The 21,074-nt window shown below is 33.1% G+C and overlaps 2 protein-coding genes across 3 annotated transcripts in view; one reads left to right on the forward strand and one right to left on the reverse strand.

Annotated features, from left to right (window-relative positions):
- The first annotated feature begins 357 nt into the window (after positions 1 to 357).
- Positions 358 to 21,074, forward strand: part of SP1173 (major facilitator superfamily domain-containing protein SP1173) — a 33,256-nt gene continuing 12,539 nt past the window's right edge. The window contains exons 1-3 of one of the 2 annotated variants that reach the window (XM_089703789.1): positions 370 to 385; positions 613 to 680; positions 20,128 to 20,243. In XM_089703789.1, coding sequence (XP_089559915.1) covers positions 20,180 to 20,243 — 64 coding nt within the window. In that variant the 5' untranslated portion in view covers positions 370 to 385; positions 613 to 680; positions 20,128 to 20,179. Of the gene's footprint in view, positions 386 to 612; positions 681 to 20,127; positions 20,244 to 21,074 lie in introns of both variants that reach the window. The other variant, XM_089703790.1, reaches the window with a different exon arrangement.
- On the reverse strand, positions 13,070 to 14,524 carry LOC149482249 (uncharacterized). Its single transcript, XM_089704104.1, has one exon. It carries the CDS (start codon positions 14,522 to 14,524, stop codon positions 13,070 to 13,072), a length of 1,455 nt encoding a protein of 484 aa, XP_089560230.1.

Consider the following 21,074-nt stretch of genomic DNA (forward strand, 5'->3'; position numbering starts at 1 on the left):
CTGCCGATAGTAATTATGGAATAGGAAAATTATTAATTTATAATGTTTATTCGGTAATATCGGTAAGGAGGTACCTACTGTACAATCATATAATTTGTGGGTCGTGAAGACTTTTTAACGGTGAATAATAAATATGTAAAAATAAGCACAATGTTAATATCCTTTGATGCTGATAATTATTAGTTAAGAGTTTATCAATAGAACATGTTTCTACTACTTTATAATACGTATATAAAATATAAAACTAAAGTAAATTAATAATAAATAATAATATATCGTTCGATACCGGCCGATCCCCTGTTCACGTACCGTTATGTTTATAACGACTTGTCGACTTACGACGAGTTTTAGTTTAGTTTATTGCGCATTGTGCCGTGATGTGGACGTACGTTTAGTGTTTTTTTTTAATTTTTTGAATGTTATTGTATGAATAATATCAATTTCAAAACGTTGTTCCTAGTTGATTAACCATTATTTTGAATTCGAAAAGACATATCCTTACTCGCCCTAGTCGTGTTTTTTGTGTATTTCAATAAAAATCTCCTAATTCGTTAATTCTCTTATTATAATTCTTATAATGTAAACTGATATAACCCTATCTGAAAATTGCAGTGTAATATATTATGTTTATAATGTGTGAACATTAAATAGACTAGTTATCTACTTTTTATTTTTACTTGGTATGTATTATATTTCATTATCATAAATATTTAATTTACATAATATTATATATGTACCTACCTACTTTTTCAAGTAGGTACATACAATAACCGAATATAATTATTAAGATTAAAGTAATTTTCATAAATTTCAAACAATTATTTATTTATTTAATTTAGACCTTTGCGTGTGCGTTGCGAATAAATTTGCGGCTGGACAAAAATCTTAGATGTAAACAACTAAAGAGCCCAAGCCCATACTTTTTCAAAGTATAAAGTAAATTATCTTTTTCCTAATTTTATCAGTATGATTCGATTGATTCAGCAGTGGGTACTAATAACAGATTTTTTTATAAAAAAATATTTGATACAATAATAGGCTATAAAAAGTTACCGGACCCAAGTTGTAGAGAAGTTAATTTGCAACAAATAATGTTAACAATATGAAAGAAATTTTAGTCGATTTTGATGAATGACCGATGCTGGTATTTCATAATTTACTGTTGACAATATAAATTTTATGCAAGGTTGATCATCGCAAGGTGCTTAGCAGCTGTCGCTTTCACAAACATTACTAGCTTTTAAGGGTGGCACTGCTGTAAATGAGGGTAGTGGGTGGCGACCACCTGGGTGTGCCATGTGACCTCAATGTGGCACTTTATGCTTAAGTGTATTAATATTATCTACAATAGATGCCGCACCTTTGAATGTCAACTTGTAAGTTTTAATTATTGTAATTTGTAGGGTACGAAAAATAACTACACATATTGTCACCGGCCGCGGCGCGGTGTGAACTACGAAACCTTGATGGGGGTAACAAATTATAAAAATTTAAAAATAATGGTTGCTATTTTCGAGAATTTACTTCTGAAGTGTAATCTAAAGTAATATAGAAATGTATAACTATAGGATCATGCTTGAGGCAACCCATGAAGTAACGGGTAAAACTCAAAGCTGAAAGATTACCTACCAATCACCATAAATGAAATGCCCAAATGCTTGTCCAGACTGCGTTCGAGTCCGAGAAACGTTGAAAATTGAAATATACTACAGTATCCAGCTATATAATATGTGTAGGTACGGTGATAATTATTAGGAATAATGTGTTCATCGGCTATTGCTAAAAGTTTCACTTTCAAAGCTAATCAGATTTTGACCAAAATAATATTGGCATGGATTAAGATCATAGATATTTTGATTATTGTGTCATATAATAAGCTTAATAGTATGGATAAAATGATGTCATGAATGACGTCATGCTATCATGTTTGGGACAGAAAACCGGTTCCGCCGCCGGCCGGCGACCTCCAATTATACGAATGTTATTTCTCTTCACTATCCTTGCTTGCAAAACCTTACCTTACCGCTATAGATAATATTGATGTACATATTTTATGACTAAAAAAAAAGGTAGGGATTTATTTTTTTAAATAATAAATCTACTGGGTTTTTGTCCACTTCAAAATTAGATAGGGCTAGTTATAAACTGTACACGTAATAAGATTTTTATATTATTCTTAAAAAGCCGGTAAAGAATCGATTGCTCATTGCCGACTTTGGTTGTTCTTTACACTGGCTTCCGTTCACATCAAAAACATCCATATGAAATGTAATCTTATCCGCACAAAGATCGAATGAAACTCGGTCTGAAAATACTTACTATAAATGCTATAATTTTACCTACCTACCAAGTAGGTAACTAGTAGTAGGTAAGTGTGATTTTGTCTTTGGATAATTATAATATTTTTAACGACGTCGAATAGGTATGTATTACCAAAATATTACCTATCTAATCTAGTTCATAAATAACACTTTTCCAAATTAAAACTATATAATATGGTGTTAGACGTAACTTTTGATTTAATATTTTTGTGGATGAGTAGTTGTCAATATAGTTGTCACTGTTTCCTGTCCGAACATGCTTAGCTGTCGCATACTATAAATTGCCACGTTCCTTTGTCTCGTGGCGCATTCGTACGAATCGTGCCTAGGGGCTCGGACGCTGTTTATACGACGTTCGACCCAACTACCCTCACTTTACTAATAGTCGTTGACTAGCTGCGTTTTGTTATCAACTACCTACATCAATTAGGTAGCTGTGTAGAATCGCAGTACATTCTTATTACATTCAAACTAATATTAAACTAGCTTCGCGTTTTTTTTCTTATATCAGAAGCGGGATAGAATTCAAGCCCATACTTTTTAAATTTGTTTTAGTTTACGTAGTTTTGTAACGGCATACTGGCGTTTGTGTTTTTTCGTGCGTTGTGTAAAGTAAAAGTTTGTTACGTGGATTATTGTAACGGGAATGTAGTTCATCGAAGGAATTGTGTGTAGTGATCCAAATCGCTAGTCGAACTCTGGCGTTGAGGTATTGTCTAGTCGCTGACGTATCGTAGTGATGCATTTCACTAGTCGTACGAGCGTAGATATACCAAGATACGCGAACGGAGTGCCTATGTCATGTGGAAATGGTTATTGTTCTGTCAGGTCAGTGTGGCCGAGGCAGGATGGTTGTGTAATCCCGAGATGAACTACCGTGTAGTGTTTTAATACGAGAAAAGGCGTACGAGGACGTACGATTGTCAGTATGGCCGTGTTAGACGTAACTTTTGATTTAATATTTTTGTGGATGAGTAGTTGTCAATATAGTTGTCACTGTTTCCTGTCCGAACATGCTTAGCTGTCGCATACTATAAATTGCCACGTTCCTTTGTCTCGTGGCGCATTCGTACGAATCGTGCCTAGGGGCTCGGACGCTGTTTATACGACGTTCGACCCAACTACCCTCACTTTACTAATAGTCGTTGACTAGCTGCGTTTTGTTATCAACTACCTACATCAATTAGGTAGCTGTGTAGAATCGCAGTACATTCTTATTACATTCAAACTAATATTAAACTAGCTTCGCGTTTTTTTTCTTATAATGGGTTAATTTCAACCAATTGTCTATGATCCGTAAGCATCAGAAGTTAAACATTTTTTTAGGTGCTTAATATACAAACATCTACGGTCATACGGCCAACAATGTTTTCCGGCTATTTTATATCCTGAAAAAAAAATCCTTTTGAATAAATCACATTAAATAAATATTTTTATTCATCGAACACAAATCATTAACGATATCAGATGCAATAAGTCATTCATAGAGCGTGTCTTATCGTGAATTCATTGTTTGCAACGCAATGCCTTTTAAACGTAATGAATCAACACGGAATCAACTATAATTTACCCTAAGAGCACCGATAACACTGACATTCTTTCTTCAATCAATGATACTCTGGTTCAAAATAATATTATGTTATGTTATCTTATATGTATAAAATATAAATATTGCTTACCATTTTTCAAATAAACATTTCAATCTCAACATTTCGTCCAGGTTTTTATACGGATTCAAAACCTATCGTTCCATTCATTCAATTTGGAAGGAAGCCCTCAAAATTCAAGCCGGTATCGACCTCGTTAATTGTTTTAGTGTAAGAAACTTTCGTTTGATAATATGTATTATGAATTAACTTTGTGGATTTTTTTTAATTACTTTAATTTTAAAATATTGGATAGGTTGGGGATAGGTATACTATATTATTAAGGATCCCAACCTAAAAGGTAAAAAACGGAACTCATAGGATCTCAGGAACGCGTGTAGGTATCAAACTGAAATTTATACTAATTACTCAAGTCTAGGGTCTCTTGAAGCTGTGAAAAAATCAAATTTATAGGCCAAACGATACAGCCGTTTATGCTGCAAATTTTCGCAGATTTCGACATTCGCAAGGGAATCAAAACCTACTGGGTACTTCCCGATAGGTAATTCTTCTTCAGATCTTCATAGTATTGTGATATTATGTAGGTAATGTTATACCTACTATATTATCATCATAAACTTCCTTAAAATTGACCATGTTATTGCATTTAATTTCAAATATGTAACTAATTGTATGATTGATCTAATTAGGTTTCCTTTTTGTAAGGAAATCAGCCCACTAAATCTTAATATGCAGCCGCCAAAGGCATTTAAACAGTTCTGTGAGTATTTACTCTCCTTTCATTGTGGCGTATTACCCGTGGTCCCCCCGCTATGACCCACTGGTGGGTCTACGGGTAATATTTTTTCCCGTGGACCCACTGCTATAGAATGATATATATAGTGGGTCTACGGGCACTTGAATTAAATGTAATTTTTACTCGTGGTCCCCTGCTGCCATGCTTTGACCAATATAGAGACACTAGACAGGATTATTATTTATTATATTATCTACACTTCCCGGTTTACGTCCTGCGTAATTATTTCGAATTATCCATTGGTTATGGACAGTTCAGGTTACAGATAATAAAATAAAAAATATAATTATTGGTTTTGTTATGTTATTATTTACCTAACTGCGACAGAAGAAAGATTATGATTTTCTCGACTCTATCCTAGTAATATTATAAAATGTGAAAGTTTGTGAGGATAGATTTATGTGTATGTTTGTTACTCTTTCAAACAAATACTTCTGAACCGATTACGATGAAATTTAGCACACATATTGAGGGTACCTTGGATTAAATCATAGGATAAGTTTTAACTATGCAGGTTTTTCTGTGAAAACGCGGGCGAAGCCGCGGGCAGAAATCTAGTGTATGTATATTTTTTGGGCACGCCGCAAAGCAAAAACAGCTTGTCACAATTTTACGTAAGTGATGTGAGGTGTGTCTGCTTCAGAATTCAAATATAAAGCAAAGTTAAGGATTTTTGGTGCCAAAATGTAATTTTAAAAAGAAAATAATGTTTACAAACTTCATTCTATGTGTGTGAGTATGATATCAAAATAAATAAATTTTAACGGTCTCTATATCTTATATATAAAATTCTCTTGTCACAATGTTAGTCTGCATACTCCTCCGAAACGGGTGGACCGATTCTCATGAAACTGTGCATATCGGGTAAGTCTGAGAATCGGCCAACATCTATTTTTCATATGTACCACGGGCGAAGCCGGGGCGGACCGCTAGTTATCTCTATATATGTAAATAATTTGGAAAATCCAAAAGTGCACGCCTCATAATTTTTTTTTAATAAATATTTATTAATTATTATTTTTGTTTATTTAATAACAATTAAACCACATCGAATCAGACCCTGAAAATGAAAGGGTTCTATTCCTGAGCATACTCAAGCGTAAGAGAAAAAAAAAGACTCGATTAGTAAAGTATTTCGGTCGCTATCGTGTTAACAAGAAAAAGGATCCGCACATACAGACACACGGACGTCCAAGACAGAACTTTTTTAAACTGTTTTTTAACTAGTTTAAATAACAAAAATGACATCAAAAATATCATGAACGTTAAAAATAGTGTTTTTTCTTAATATGTGTGTGTATGTATTATCTTACAAGTGCAATGTATGATACATAAAGACATTTTAAGTTTGAAAAATCAGATGTTTTGCGCGAAGTGACAGTAGTACCACAGCATTACCATATTTCCTACAGTATGGCGACGAATGTACTAGTGCAGAGAAACGGAGGGGAACTGGCGGGGGGTCGGGCGACGCGGGCCGCTTAATGCAATCACGCTGAGTTTGCATTAACTATCGCGAAAGGACGACGCAGTCGTATTTTTTGTGTAATAATTTTATTATACATAGGTACTTACATATTCTATTATGGCGCGCAAAAACTGTTCCGTTCACGGATGTAAATCTACATTGAAATCCCAGAAGGAAACAATATTTCAGAAAGATTGTATTAATTGTATCTGTTGAATTAAAATCAAAGCTATGTATATGTTGTCCTCATTATTTTCTAATCAGATTGTACATCCCAATGCGAATGCATTACTTAGTTAAATGTTATAATATACAATTAAGAACATCCAAAAATAGTGTCCACGTAAATATTTAGCAGTGCAATATCTGTAATTATATATTTATGAACAAATAATTACATCAGATTTAATAATCGCAATTATTTTGAATGTACATATGAATAAATCATTTCATCATAATATTAATAATCACAATTGTTTTATTTCCCATTTGTTGCAACCCTAGCGTATTTTCGTGTGGCAGCTTAAGTACCTACGCTGGCGGCGGCATCGCGCGACATCAAAGGCGATTCCTTACTGTAGGAAATAATATTGTAATACTGTGGTAGTACCCACCTCAACGCTTCGCTTATGAGGCGTGCAAAATGAATCCCTATTTCTCCTGTTCACGGGGAAAAAATATTACCCGTAGACCAGTGGGTCATAGCGGGGGGACCACGGGTAATACGCCTTCATTGTTGGTAGTTTGGAATCATTACATAGAAAACATAAACGGAGTAAGTGAAATGCGTCACCATTACTGACCCAGTTGCTTGCACCGTGACGCGACTTGCTCTCCTTATCGATGTAAAAGAGTAGACGGTAGACATTAACTTTCTTGTATGTTCAGTTATAATATATATATGTATATCAAATAAAATAGTACTAATTTCTGCAAATATATTGCATACAATACATTATAGTACAGTAGTTAGACATGGATAAGAACGTTTACCGAGAAAAATTGAATTAAAGCATAGATTTCTAATTTTTACATTCAATTAAAATACATTTTAGACTTTGTAGACTGTAATTAACCTTAAATAAGTATAGGTATGTACGTAGAATTTTATATATCTATCGATAATGGCACATGGAATGACGGACGATCTAAAGATGTCACGAATGACGAAACTGTTGTAGTGTGTCAATTTTTGCACGCCTCATAAGCGAAGCGTTGAGGTGGGTACTACTGTCACTTCGCGCAAAACATCTGATTTTTCAAACTTTTTTTTTTTTTTTTTTTTCTTTATTTAATACGAGAGTTTGATCATACTTGATCACTTAGATCATTAAGTAATGGATGGAGCACGCTGGCAAATGTTCTAACTAAACTTTCTGCCGGTTTTGGTGCGGGGAGGGTAACTCACACTTTGAAACACAATCACACATTCACAAAAATAATTTGTGTCTTTACAAACTCAAACTATTACAAAATGGACAGACTAGCATGTTTTTGCACACATACATCGATTACACAGAAAAATCTCTATACATATACGTAATAATACAATCGCTCTAAAGGGATGTAACCATATCGATATTACAAAAATAATAATTTTGTTGAAATTAGAAATAACATTAATATTATATTCATAAAAAATACTACACAGGTCATTTGTAACGTTTTCATCATTATTATATGCATACGAAAAAACAATAAAACGCCATTTTATTTGTATTTGAATATGTATTTATTCAACACATCACATATTATATTCAATAAAATAAATATCGGTCCAGAAATTTTTATTATTTTTATTCTGATTTTCTCCCACAGCATTCAATCCGCCTTAGCCTTAAAGCAGGATTTTTTGTAAATCTGAAATATACGCAATATTCGTACATACATATAAACAAAGTAGCTGCTCCGCGCGGTTTCACCCCCGTGGCTCCACTCCTGTTGGTCGTAGCGTGATGATATATACCTTCCTCGATAAATGGGCTATCTAACACCGAAAGAATTTTTCAAATCGGACCAGTAGTTCCCGAGAATAGCGCGTTCAAACAAACAAACAAACAAACAAACTCTTCAGCTTTATAATATTAGTATAGATTACATAATAGAAAGGTTACAAGATTAACATTACAAAAAAAACGGCTAAATGCGAGTCGGACTCGCGCACGAAGGGTTCCGTACCATTAAAATGTTCTGCCAGTAACCGAGCGTAAATTTTAATAAATATATACAAGACTTACAAAATAAACATTATACTCCTTTTTATGCAGTTGTGTAAAATTTTAATATAATAAAGATTAATTCTCATCTCATTTCAAATTATACTTAGAAAAATATTTTTTTATCGACGTTCAAGTTAAAAGCAGTCCGTCACTAAAAAAGTCGTAAAAATTAACGACTTTTTAAGCGACGAGTTTTTAAATTCAACTCTATCACTAAGTTCATAAAGATTAAATTTGAATTTCTCTTCAAGATAGTCTCGCTACATCACTTTATAGTCTCGTGGGGAGTGCGGTTCAATATCGCGTTCTAAATTCAACTTTATCGCTTAGTTCATAAAGATTAAATTTGTATATTTTCTCTTCAAGATAGTCTCGCTACATCACTTTATAGTCTCGTGGGGAGTGCGGTTCAATATCGCGTTCTAAATTCAACTTTATCGCTTTGTTCATAAAGATTAAATTTGTATATTTTCTTTCCATGATAGTCTCGTGAGGCCGCATCAATGATCGAGTACACACATGACTCGATTATTTGTCTTGATCATATCGCTAAACGATACATCGACGATTATTAGAAATTGCATTTAATTAGAAATGTACGTTAAAAAAATAAAAAAATATACACAAATGAAAGGTTATTCCATCTTTTTTAATATTCGACATGTTTGAATTGCTTCTGCAAGACTTGACAGTGCAAAACGGCATTTTTAGCGGAGCACTCGCAGACGTCCTTTCGATGTTTTACGAATACGCAGAGTGTTCGTAATCGATTACGCAAGTAGTTTTTATGAAAGCATAAGATTTTTCGATTCGAATAATCTTATACCTCGGCAAAAGGGGAAACGCCTGCGTGTGTTATCCATTACTTAATGATCTAAGCTTGATCATGTCACTCTCAAAAATAAAATCAAAACAAAACAAAGTACATTATTCTAACAGTAAAGCAAAATAATATTATCTACCGTCTACTTAAACCTAAGGATACAATTTTAATTAATTTTCTCGCTTCATTTGAAGTCGGACGGGCTAAGATACTATTACAAAGGCCTAAATTGAACTGACAATCAAATAATTCCTTCCTCTCTTCTTCATTCCGGACACATTCCATCAAAATGTGATACGTATCTTCAATTACACCACATAGGCTGCAATTAGGGGAATCCGACAATTTCATGAGATGTGCAAATCTATTTAATGGAATGTGTCCAGATCGTAACCTCAAGGCTAAAACAACTTCTTTCCTTCCCATATTGGCATTGTCAATCCAAGCGCACTTTGCTAATGTGTTCTGTATGGTCTTATACCAAACTCCCTTTGAGAGTGATCTTTCATCAAAGTATTCTTTCCACAAGTTAACACAATCCTTTTTTGCTTCACTAAGCAATTCCGTATAAAATGGTATAAATTGAGTTTGTTCTCCGTATTCAAAAGCCTCTTGGGCTAGTTGATCCGCTTTTTCGTTACCGTCAATACCAATATGGGAAGGAATCCACTGCAAAACTACCATTCTTTTATCTGTGTTCAATTTACAAACCAAACTAAGTATCATGTAAGCTACCGGAAGGCCCCGGCGACCAGAGGTGCAAAGAGTCACATGCTGGAGCGCACTTCTTGAGTCTGTCAATATAACATATCTTCCATCTCCTAACGAATCGACATACGATAAAGCCTCGGCTATAGCTAATAATTCTGCGTGCATAATGGACATATTTTTATTATTTATAGACAGCCTAATACATTCTTTATTACTTGAATTAAAAAATGCTACTCCAATTCCACTCTCAGTCTTAGATGCATCTGTATATATTTTATCATAATTCCCATACATTTGGTTTATAAACTGAACACTTACAAATTTAAGACTTAAAGGATGATAATAAGTTTTTGGTTTATCTATTTCTTTTATATGTGGTATAACTAAATTACTTATATCAAGATTGCTTACCCAAGTTTCAAGTTGGAACTGTTCTAACTTAACACTCTTTATTACAGAAACCGACTGTAATTTTTCATGAATAGATAATAACAACGGCTTTCTTTTGTTTCTCCAATACCGATTACTTCCAACTTCGGCCAATTTATTAATTAACTCAATAGTCTTATTATTTGTAAATGAATTACACTTCAACCAAAACTTACTTCCCAAATATCGACGTCGAATATGCAATGGACTCAGATGGAGTTCGTTTTCCATAACGTGAATTGCCGTACTTTTTATGAAGCCTCCTATAATCCTCAAAAATACATTCTGTACCTTATCCAGTTTAGACAACTGTAACGTACTTGCACTATCATAGAGAAAGCTAGCATAGTCACATCTACTCCTAACTAGAGATATATACAATCGTCTTAGATGTTTTGGATGGACCCCCCACCCTGAACCCTGAAGAGCTCTAAATATATTAGTGAACTTGAGCATTTTTTCTTTTACATAATCGATATGCTTCGACCATCTCAAAGATCTATCAAAACATACCCCTAAATATTTCACGTTATCAACTACTTCGAGTGCAGTCCCCTCCACAGTTAACTTAACAACATCCCTCCTATAACCAGACTTAAACAGACACACTTTACTTTTAGCTACTGATATTGTTAATCCCAAACACTGAATAAGAACTGAAAACTTATTTAAAGCTGTCTGTAATTCACAAACTGCCGTATCTATACTACTATTAGTTACAAACAAAACAAAATCATCCGCATATTGAGATATTCCTAAAGTTCTAGATTGTAATTCTTTACACACATTTATTGTTGCTACATTAAATAATAAAGGCGAAAGCGGGTCCCCCTGTGCGAGCCCTATGTTTGTATATCTATAAACATCATTGTTAAAATTAATAACACGAAGTCTCCTATTCTGCAAAAAGTTCCATAAGTAATTACATATTTTAGTTCCAGCTTTTACGTTTTCATCTAGAATTCTTAAGAGGGATGTAATATCCACGTTATTGTATGCATTTTCAATATCAATGAAACAGGCAATGGTTACGGAGCCCTTCGACAAACCTATCTGAATTTGGGTGATTAAATTAGAAAGACTATCTAAACAAGATTTCGTCCTCCTAAAACCAACTACACTATCATTAAACATGGAATGGTATTCAAGATACCACTCGAGCCTATTCTTCAAGATACAGTGAAAAAGTTTGCACAGGCAAGATATAAGAGAAATCGGTCTTACTGTAGTTTCGGAGTTTGAGTTCTTTTGGACTTTCGGTATAGGAAAAATATTAATATTATGCCATTCTGACGGAACAAAACCTTCACAAAAAAAGCGATTAAAGAGTTCAAGCAATATAACTTTCCCGTTATCAGGGAGATTTTTAACCATAGAATAGGATATTCCATCGTTACCCGGACAACTATCTTTAGATTTAATCGCATTTTCAAGTTCCTGTATCGTTAAAGGGGTTTCAATGTGTGAATTCGATGAGTAAAAATCTGGTTTCAAGTTACTGACATAATCAGGACATAGATTGTTTAATAAGGTATCAGCTGTTTTCCGGTCCACATATGTTGTTGGTCTACGAAAGCCTTTAAGCCATCTCATTCTTTGCCACATTTCAGTTGAACTTATATTACTACTTAAATCAGAACAAAATTTTTGCCACGATTCACATTTTGCTTGGCGTATAAGCTTTTGACTTACTGCAACAGCATTTTTGTACTTATCAAAATTAAGGGGAGTAGGATTTCTACGAAAACATCCCAATGCTAAACGGCGTTCTGCCACTGCCTTAGATAATGTGGCACTCCAGTAAGGTTTGGGTTTAAAGTTGCGGCTTGGATCTAAATTAATTTTATAATTTGGAATATGAAGATCAGCTGATATATCAATAAAATTAACAAAATTGTTGTAATCATTTTGTAAGCTATTTGTAAATTTGAACTCACCAAATAAGTCCTTAAGACAATTTTTATACATAGGCCAGTCAGCTTTTTTATAATTTCTGCGATAAATATTATTGAATGCATAATTTACAAAGCCAGAAGAGAGTTTAATTATAAAATGATCACTACCTAAGGATTCATTGAGAACGTTCCATGTGAAATGCATTGCAATATCCGACGTCGACAAAGCCAAATCTGGAGATGATTGCTGCAAAAAGCCATCGACCATTCTGAAACGAGTCGATCTACCATCATTTAACGTTACAAGATTTTTTTCACAACATGCGTCAAAAATGTTATTACCTCTACGATCAGTTTTATAAGACCAAGTACTATGATGTCCATTCATATCACCCAAAATGAGTGCATTACTTTCTTCCCGTGAAAACAATTCCAACCAATCATGTAAATCAGTATTTACAGATGAAGGACAGTACACCGACACGATATTTTTCAAAAATGAACAGTTAAAAAGACTTACTTGTAAAATTTGAATACCTTCATTAGAAATAGAAGTAGGCCTTACGCTTGCCTTAATCGACTTATGAGTCAGAATGGCTACCCCCCCATAACCATCACTTCGATCACAACGAAATATATTGTAATCTTTAATATGAATCACTTCATCCGGCTCCAACCACGTTTCATTTATTACTGCAATATGTATGTTTTCTTGTGTAAGCAAACTTTCTAATAGAACAATCTTAGGTTTTAAGCTTTGACAATTCCATTGAATAATGTTTAATTTTAAATTACAATTTTTATCCATTGCTAAACTTAAATACACTATCTACAATATTCTTAACTAACGGCCAATCTGATACATTCTCTACCATCAAAAGTATAATCCATTCAATGCATGTTTTTATCAAATTACTTACTTTAGCTTGCCAACTAAGTTTACTCAAAAATACTATATCTTTCAGTTTCAATAACAACTCGCTAAAGCTAATTCTATTACTAGATGCCGCCTGATCGTCTGGTTTTTCGTCTTTAGTCTCTTGTTCCGATGCCGATGATGAAAAATCCCAATCCAACACCGAATTCTTTTGAAAATTATTTCTGGTTTTTGTTCTTCTCTTTTTAGGTATAACTTTCTCTTGTTTTTGTTCGTGAATTTCAACTTTTGTTTTAACAATATCGGCATATGAAGGAGTATTGTCGGAAACTTTAATCGGTGTTGAAAAAATATTAGAATTTAAGTCAGGTGGAGGATCTTCAGATTCTTTTGGGGGTTCAATCGCTATTTCGGGCGCAACGTAAAGCGTGAGAGCTTTTCTGTAAGTGCAACTAAAATCTGCCATTATGTCACGTATTTTATGTTCTTTAATATACATCGGACAAGTTTTAGAAAGCGCCATATGCTTACCACCGCAATTAATGCATTTGAACTCCATTATATCGCAATTGGCATGATACCCACCGCATTTAGGGCACACTACCTTCGATGACGGGCATCTTTTAATCGTGTGACCTAGTCTCCAACACTTTCGGCACTGTGAAACCGAGTGTACGTATTTTTCTACATCTACCCTCAAACCGTCTACATAAACGCAGGGAGGTCTATACGATCCTTTAAAACACAAACGAATGGTCTCGCAGAGTTCCCAATTGTCTCCTTCTCTCCGCTTACATCTCTGAACAGACACTAGCTGGGCTGGATAATCACATTGTACTCGACTCTTTATTTCTTCATCATTTAGCTTCAATTCAACATTTCGTATCACTCCATATGTATAGCTAACTTCCATGGCCTGTTGTACTTTAAAGCCCTTTTCTTGTAGATACGTTGATGATAATATTTTATCAGCATGGGAATGTTCGGTAAATTCAATGCGAATACGATACGGATTCAGATATTTGATTCTTAATACATTAGATATATTCAGCTCTTTAAACAGCTTAGCCAGTTCGAATTGCTTCGGCATTTTATCAGGGTGGGATACATAGACTTCAATTTTCTCATTATTAGTATTTCTCTGCTTTTTTTCCTTCCCTTTTACAACTAGCCACTCATTCTCATCCTTTTCTCTCTCCCTTTTCCTCTCTCGTCGAACTCCCATAATACCATCATCTTCGATATCATCAGATTTCTTATAAAATTCTATAGCCGTCTCCATACTTTCGTCCGGCAAAATATCACTATCATTACCATCAATAAAGTCTTTCCTCGAAACCGTCTCTTCACTTACACACACACTCTCCGCCTGCGACATGCTGGCGCCGTGCGCTGTGCACCGTCACGCTCGAGCGCGTCCGAGTTTATAAACAAAAGAATAACCACAAAGAAAACACGACCACTCGCACGAACGCCGCGACGAGACTGATTTTTCAAACTTAAAATGTCTTTATGTATCATACATTGCACTTGTAAGATAATACATACACACACATATTAAGAAAAAACACTATTTTTAACGTTCATGATATTTTTGATGTCATTTTTGTTATTTAAACTAGTTAAAAAACAGTTTAAAAAAGTTCTGTCTTGGACGTCCGTGTGTCTGTATGTGCGGATCCTTTTTCTTGTTAACACGATAGCGACCGAAATACTTTACTAATCGAGTCTTTTTTTTTCTCTTACGCTTGAGTATGCTCAGGAATAGAACCCTTTCATTTTTCAGGGTCTGATTCGATGTGGTTTAATTGTTATTAAATAAACAAAAATAATAATTAATAAATATTTATTAAAAAAAAATTATGAGTCGTGCACTTTTGGATTTTCCAAATTATTTTTAATTTATTCAGAATGCTCCGCTTTCTCCGCATCATTTCTACAAAAGACGTTCCTTAATATAGTAAAATGAGCCTAAAGACAACAATTACATATCAAGTAGGTACATATCGAACACAAAAATTAAAACTTCAATTGATTGAAAACCGATACCCAAAAAAGCCGTAAGTATTGAGAACTTCCTTTGTTTTTTGAAACGTCCGGTCCGTTGACAATTAATTATACAAGATATACCTCTATACTTGCCTCTATACATGCTCTGTACTAAGCCTTTATAGAATACATAACTTTAAATCATTATTCAGATAAAAAAATGTGAATTTATCGTATTCAACTTTATGTCATACAATTAAATACAATTTAAACACCTCCGTGTAAGAACCGCGAAACTAATATCTACGTGCCTCGACTTTAAATTACTAATAGTCTATTGATGTGTTGATAAATGGTAGCAACTTATTAGTACAGAATAGAAAAAATTTGACAGGGTGGGTAGGCATATACTTAATAGACTACGTGCAATGAAATACATAATATATGTTTGATTTTATGTTTATTTATCGTAATTGCAAGATATGACTGGGGCCTGGGGGCGCAGTGGTGACGGTGAGCCGTGAGGTCGACTAATCGATAAGTTGAGGGTTCGAAACCAGGCGAGTGTGCAGAAAATAAATGATTTATTTTTCGATTTATCTGCACATCATGAGGACACCGGCATATCGAAGAATCAAAATTTCGATCACATATTGTGATGTCACATAATAATACCCTCATCTGTTATTTAGATGAAAAAATTTTTTATATAAGCTGATTTCAATATCATGAACTTATAAAAACAACCTCTGCCACCATAAGCCTGATGCAAATTAATTAATTAACAACTAATTTAATTTTAATTTTTACTTTCTCGTGTTAGTTGCATGTAAGTTAAAACCGTCGATATTTTATATTATACATACATATATATAATATAAAATATAATATATTATGCATATAATATTAAATATTGATTATTTAATATTTTGCCTAAATTATAATATACAGTAGGTATGTTAATAAAGCTAAAATGGTTTCCCGTCATTTCTGAACTCACTGCTCAGCGGAAGTTCAGTATTAATTAAAGTTCAGACTTTGTCATTCTTTATTTGAGTCTTGCCTATCTAAATTATTCTCAGTCGGAACTCGGTAACTATATACCTAAATGAACTACATAATATTATTACAATGAATTAGTAGGTATTTATGAGTCCTGTAGTTTCTTAAGAACGAATCTAGGTACATATGTATATTATAAGTAGGTACCTATCTAATTGATTACTAAATAATATGTATTAATATTTTTTGATGTCGAAAACATTCGGACGTAAATAATGAATTTAGCTATTATGATAAGGTTACGTTGGCAAGTACCAAGGTAGAATGGAAAAAACAAGAGTAACTTGTACCTACGGTCTACAAATATTTATTGCTTGCAGCTTTTTCTGTTGCAATACGTAACTTTATACGGGTGTTATCGAAGTAGTGCTTACGTTGAGTATTTTACTACGAACAATAGCTTGAAATGATATAAAATGTTCATCTTCAACTTCCTCAGTAGTACATAGTAGGTAGTGCATAGGTATTATCTATCTACTCTATATTTAATCTTAATTTCTTTAGCTTAGTGGAACCTAGTAAGAATACATTTAAACATTAATTAAGAACACTTATTTATTTAGGGTGCGTATAAAGCAAAATTACCAATCTTCTATTAGATGATACGTGTAATATTCAAGACCAAATCTAAAAAATAAAATATATATCAAACTAGATGATATGTTCAACGATTCTGTTCAATCAAAAACATAAAATATTAAAATTGACTCGATAAAAAAAAATCACCAAGTTAGCTCTAATTTTCACACTTTTACGTTTTCTACTTGACATGGTAATACTTATTATGATTTTTTTTTCATAAACAATTATATTAAAACATTTGCAAGATATTTGTCAGAGCATTTTGTGTAATTACTTTTAGTTTTGGTTTTATCTGCGATAAACCACTTTTATCGTGACAAAACCAAACGTTTATCTCGAGAAAAAAAGAGCGCCAAAAGTGGTTTATGTATTATTATTATTAGTATAATATTATTAGTATATATTATTAGTATAAATGTATTGCCGATATTGGAGCAAAAAATTCCCTGTACCTGCTAACTGTCACTATGCTATGTTATTATAAGGGCCGATTTTTCAATGCTTGGATAAAACTTATCCGTCCAATAAAGTATTTCACGATAATATTAATATGTCACGTAAACTGTCAAATACGGACAATTATTAGAATACGTTATCAAAATGATAGTTTTATACATTATTCGACGAATAAGTTTTATCCAAGCATTGAAAAATCGGCCCTAAATAATATTTCGTGTGTTGTAATCAACTGTTATTTTTTGTAAAATAATGTAATACGGTGACGTGATACAAAATGTGTGGCCTGCCCTCAGGCTTGTAAACGAAGCGTCACCGGTCACGCATGTCGACAGACCTTCGCCGTTTATAGCGGTGACGACATCACACTCCCAATCCCAACATAACATTGTCAGCTACTAAATTGAAGCTTCTTGAACTTCTATTGGGTTATCTATGTTTGAAAGCATGTTGATTATTTTTTAGCAATTTGAACAAAATTAATGAATTCGTTTAAGAAACTAAATATAGCTCTTGTGCCAATTGTTTATGATCTATATTATCTAAAGTATTATTGTAGTACCTACTTATATATTTTGTTTTCTTTACAACATTGGTTATTAAAGCGTGTTTAATTAATAAAACGTGAAATGACAACCTATTTTGCCTGTCTAGGTTTTCTTTTACAAAGTAATGATCAAATTTTATGCGTGAAAAATGAAAAATCTTATCTGTTCTTATATCTTCTTCTTCTTATATATAAAAATGAATCGCAAAATGTGTTGGTAAGCGCATAACTCGAGAATGGCTGAACCGATTTCGATAATTCTTTTTTTATTATATTCCTTGAAGTACGAGGATGGTTTTTACGTAGAGAAAACGTAAATATGTACCACGGGCGAAGCCCGGGGCGGACCGCTAGTTGTTTATAACTATACTTATGTAAAATGAATGAAACTGTGTTAAATTACTCATATATTATACGTAGGATAATATATGAATCAGAATGCTTGAATCATCCGTAGGCGCCAAGCGCATGATGTCAAAAGTGCACATTGATATTACACCTCAGAACTCACAGCTATACCTACGTAGATAATATACTATGGTATAATGAATGAAATAGAATAGTTTAGAACCAATTATTGAGAGCGATTTTTTAAATAAGTAATAGTTGCTTATACGGAAAACGTTACGAACATTTAGCTGTATTATTTTCTTAATCCCACCACTTTTAACTACGAGAGTACAAAGACATGTGTTGAAAATGTTTCGTAATACATTACGTTGTTGTATTATTGTATACATTACTGAGCGTTCGATTTTTTGTCAAACAATTCTATAAATAAGTCTCTAACCTGACCCCATTAGTCATAATTTATTGCAAGAAACGAAGGCGTCGAGTTCTCTCTGCTTGAAATCAATAAAACAAAAAGTAATTGTATAAAATACAACGTAGGTATATGTATAAGAACATTGATATGGATAATAAATACAGACTAAAAAAAGATCATGTGTGCCGAAAACACGTGTCTGATGTGGAACTTCTTTGACAAGATTCAAAGATAACAATATCGTCGCCTTACTCCATGACGTAACGGCATTGCCATGACGCGACCTTGAAATTTTACTCCCAATGCACCTAAAGAAGTTTCACTTCAATAAAATGGACTTATAAGCAATGTAAATTTTTAATTCATATTTCTATTTCAACTGAAGTTGCCTTTTTTCGTGAAACAGTCACACATACAACATACAATTAAAATGGAACTTTAGTATATGATTTATTGGGTCTTTTTCTTTCCATGTACAATGCTGGTTTAATTTTTATTTCAAAAATTATGCCTTTTTTAAGGATTATTACATTTTTTTTAAGTTTTACTTAGACTTTATGTCTAAAATAAATGTTAACAGTAAGAAATTAATATAGTTTACTATCCAATCCCAAGATATTTTTTCTCTATATCAATTATTACTTTAGTTATAAACGAATATATGTAAGTATATAAGAATTGAGACTTACGAGATATTCAACTTTATTATAGCCATATTACGGCTGTGAGCGTCTAGCACCGTAGCGGTCTAACCGGTCTCTCAGTGCCAGCAACAACGTGAAAAAAAAATTGCCAAAAAATATAGTTTTACGTTCAGCAACACATTTTTGGCGATTAATTTTTATTTTAATTTACTTTATTAATTAAAATTACCTACACGGTATCTACTACCTATCTAAAGTTTGTGAAGTGGGAAGAATGTACTGGAAGGAGCTGATATTTTCAAAATTTTCACGATCTTCTTAAATTTCAGGCATCGCTTTATGGAGGAAGTAGAACACATAAGAAATTTTGAATATTTCCTGTACTTAATGAAAAAAAAAACATTTCAATACAAATACACATAGCAAAAATAACATAAATGTGCATGTATCGTGCTGTGTTATTAGAGAGTGGTGGAATTTATAGTTCATGGAAATAGTTGGTGGGCATTAAAACTACCAGAATGAGGTCAATAGTTGTAAATTGTAGATTTCAATCTTCATGTTTTTACTAGATATCTTTATAAAACAATAACTATCTACTATTTTCTTACTCATATTATAACTACCTTTCCTACATATAAAAAATTGTTAATTTAATGTAATAATTCAAACAATTCAATTTAAATGGGTAGTTAATTGTGTCACAATGGCTAGGGATGAGATCACAGTAATAGAGGATCACGTCATTTCGCGTAACTATTTTAAAATTAACGTTCATTGTAAACGTCTATAATAAACTGGTGTCATATGTGGGCGTACAAATACACGACCGTGGCCTCGTTAAAAACCCTAAAACAAAAAATTGCATTAAATTCGATTGAAGATGTTATCCAATTTGTGTGTAAATTGTAATGCTTTGTTATTTTTGTTTCCAGGTGCAAGATGTTAAAGTAAAATTCCATAAATTCAAGAACAGAAAGCGCCAAGATGGGATCCTTTGTGAACAGAAACTTGATAACTTTAAAATGCGTGCTCTTTTGCTTCTTAGCAGGTCAGTGTATTTTCTTATCGCTAACTGGCTATAACATAATAACGGACGCTCTATAAAATAAATGACATCGATGTTGCAAAGTCAAAACGTTTCCTACATATAAATCGAGAGAGTATACTGTATAACAAAAACTAGTTCTTTGGAGATGTTCGCCGATTTCATAGTGTCTACAGTCTCGACTCTCGAGCAGTGTTGCAAGCTTCCTTCTAAGGAACGTCGGTCGCCAATGGTAACGAATGATTTAGGGACCATTCACCTCGATCTCCGGCTCCGTACAATACAATCGGGAACACGATCGTCTATATAAAATACCCGTATATTGTGCGCAGATGCTTGCCTTTAATATTAGTCGCATATGCGAAACTGGTTTGAGTTAAACGATACATTTGCCATACTTTTACAATTATGTATATTGTATACCTAGGTTAAGTTATAAGTATGTCATTCTCAATGTAGGCTTATACCATATTCATTCATTCAAGCTAGTTTCATAAAAATAATAATATATCGATGAAATCATCATTCAAGGATTTTATGATTTAATCTCTATTTTTTTTTAAGTAGGTATCATAATTTATAATAGGTACCTAACTAACGAAAATATAGTGCCTATGGTGGTTTTGTATGGGTAATGCAGTTAAAAAAATACTTTTACTATAAGTATTATGATCATGACCACAGTCCTGACAGTACAAAATAGAAATCGCAAATACGTATTACGTACATACCGCGATCGAAATCGTCACATGTGCAACTAGTATGTAAGTACTTACTTAGCTTACAAAAAGTTACTTGTCATTTTAATAATATAAACGATTTTTAGTGGACATA

Source organism: Colias philodice, chromosome 15 (genome assembly GCF_061535455.1).
Source record: "Colias philodice isolate Cphi_HAF_F1 chromosome 15, ilColPhil1 Martin Lab GWU primary, whole genome shotgun sequence".
Lineage (NCBI taxonomy): Eukaryota > Metazoa > Arthropoda > Insecta > Lepidoptera > Pieridae > Colias > Colias philodice.

Excerpts from the sequence above, each read along its gene's own strand:
- LOC149482249 (XM_089704104.1), bottom strand. The coding sequence starts at position 14,524 with ATGTCGCAGGCGGAGAGTGTGTGTGTAAGTGAAGAGACGGTTTCGAGG.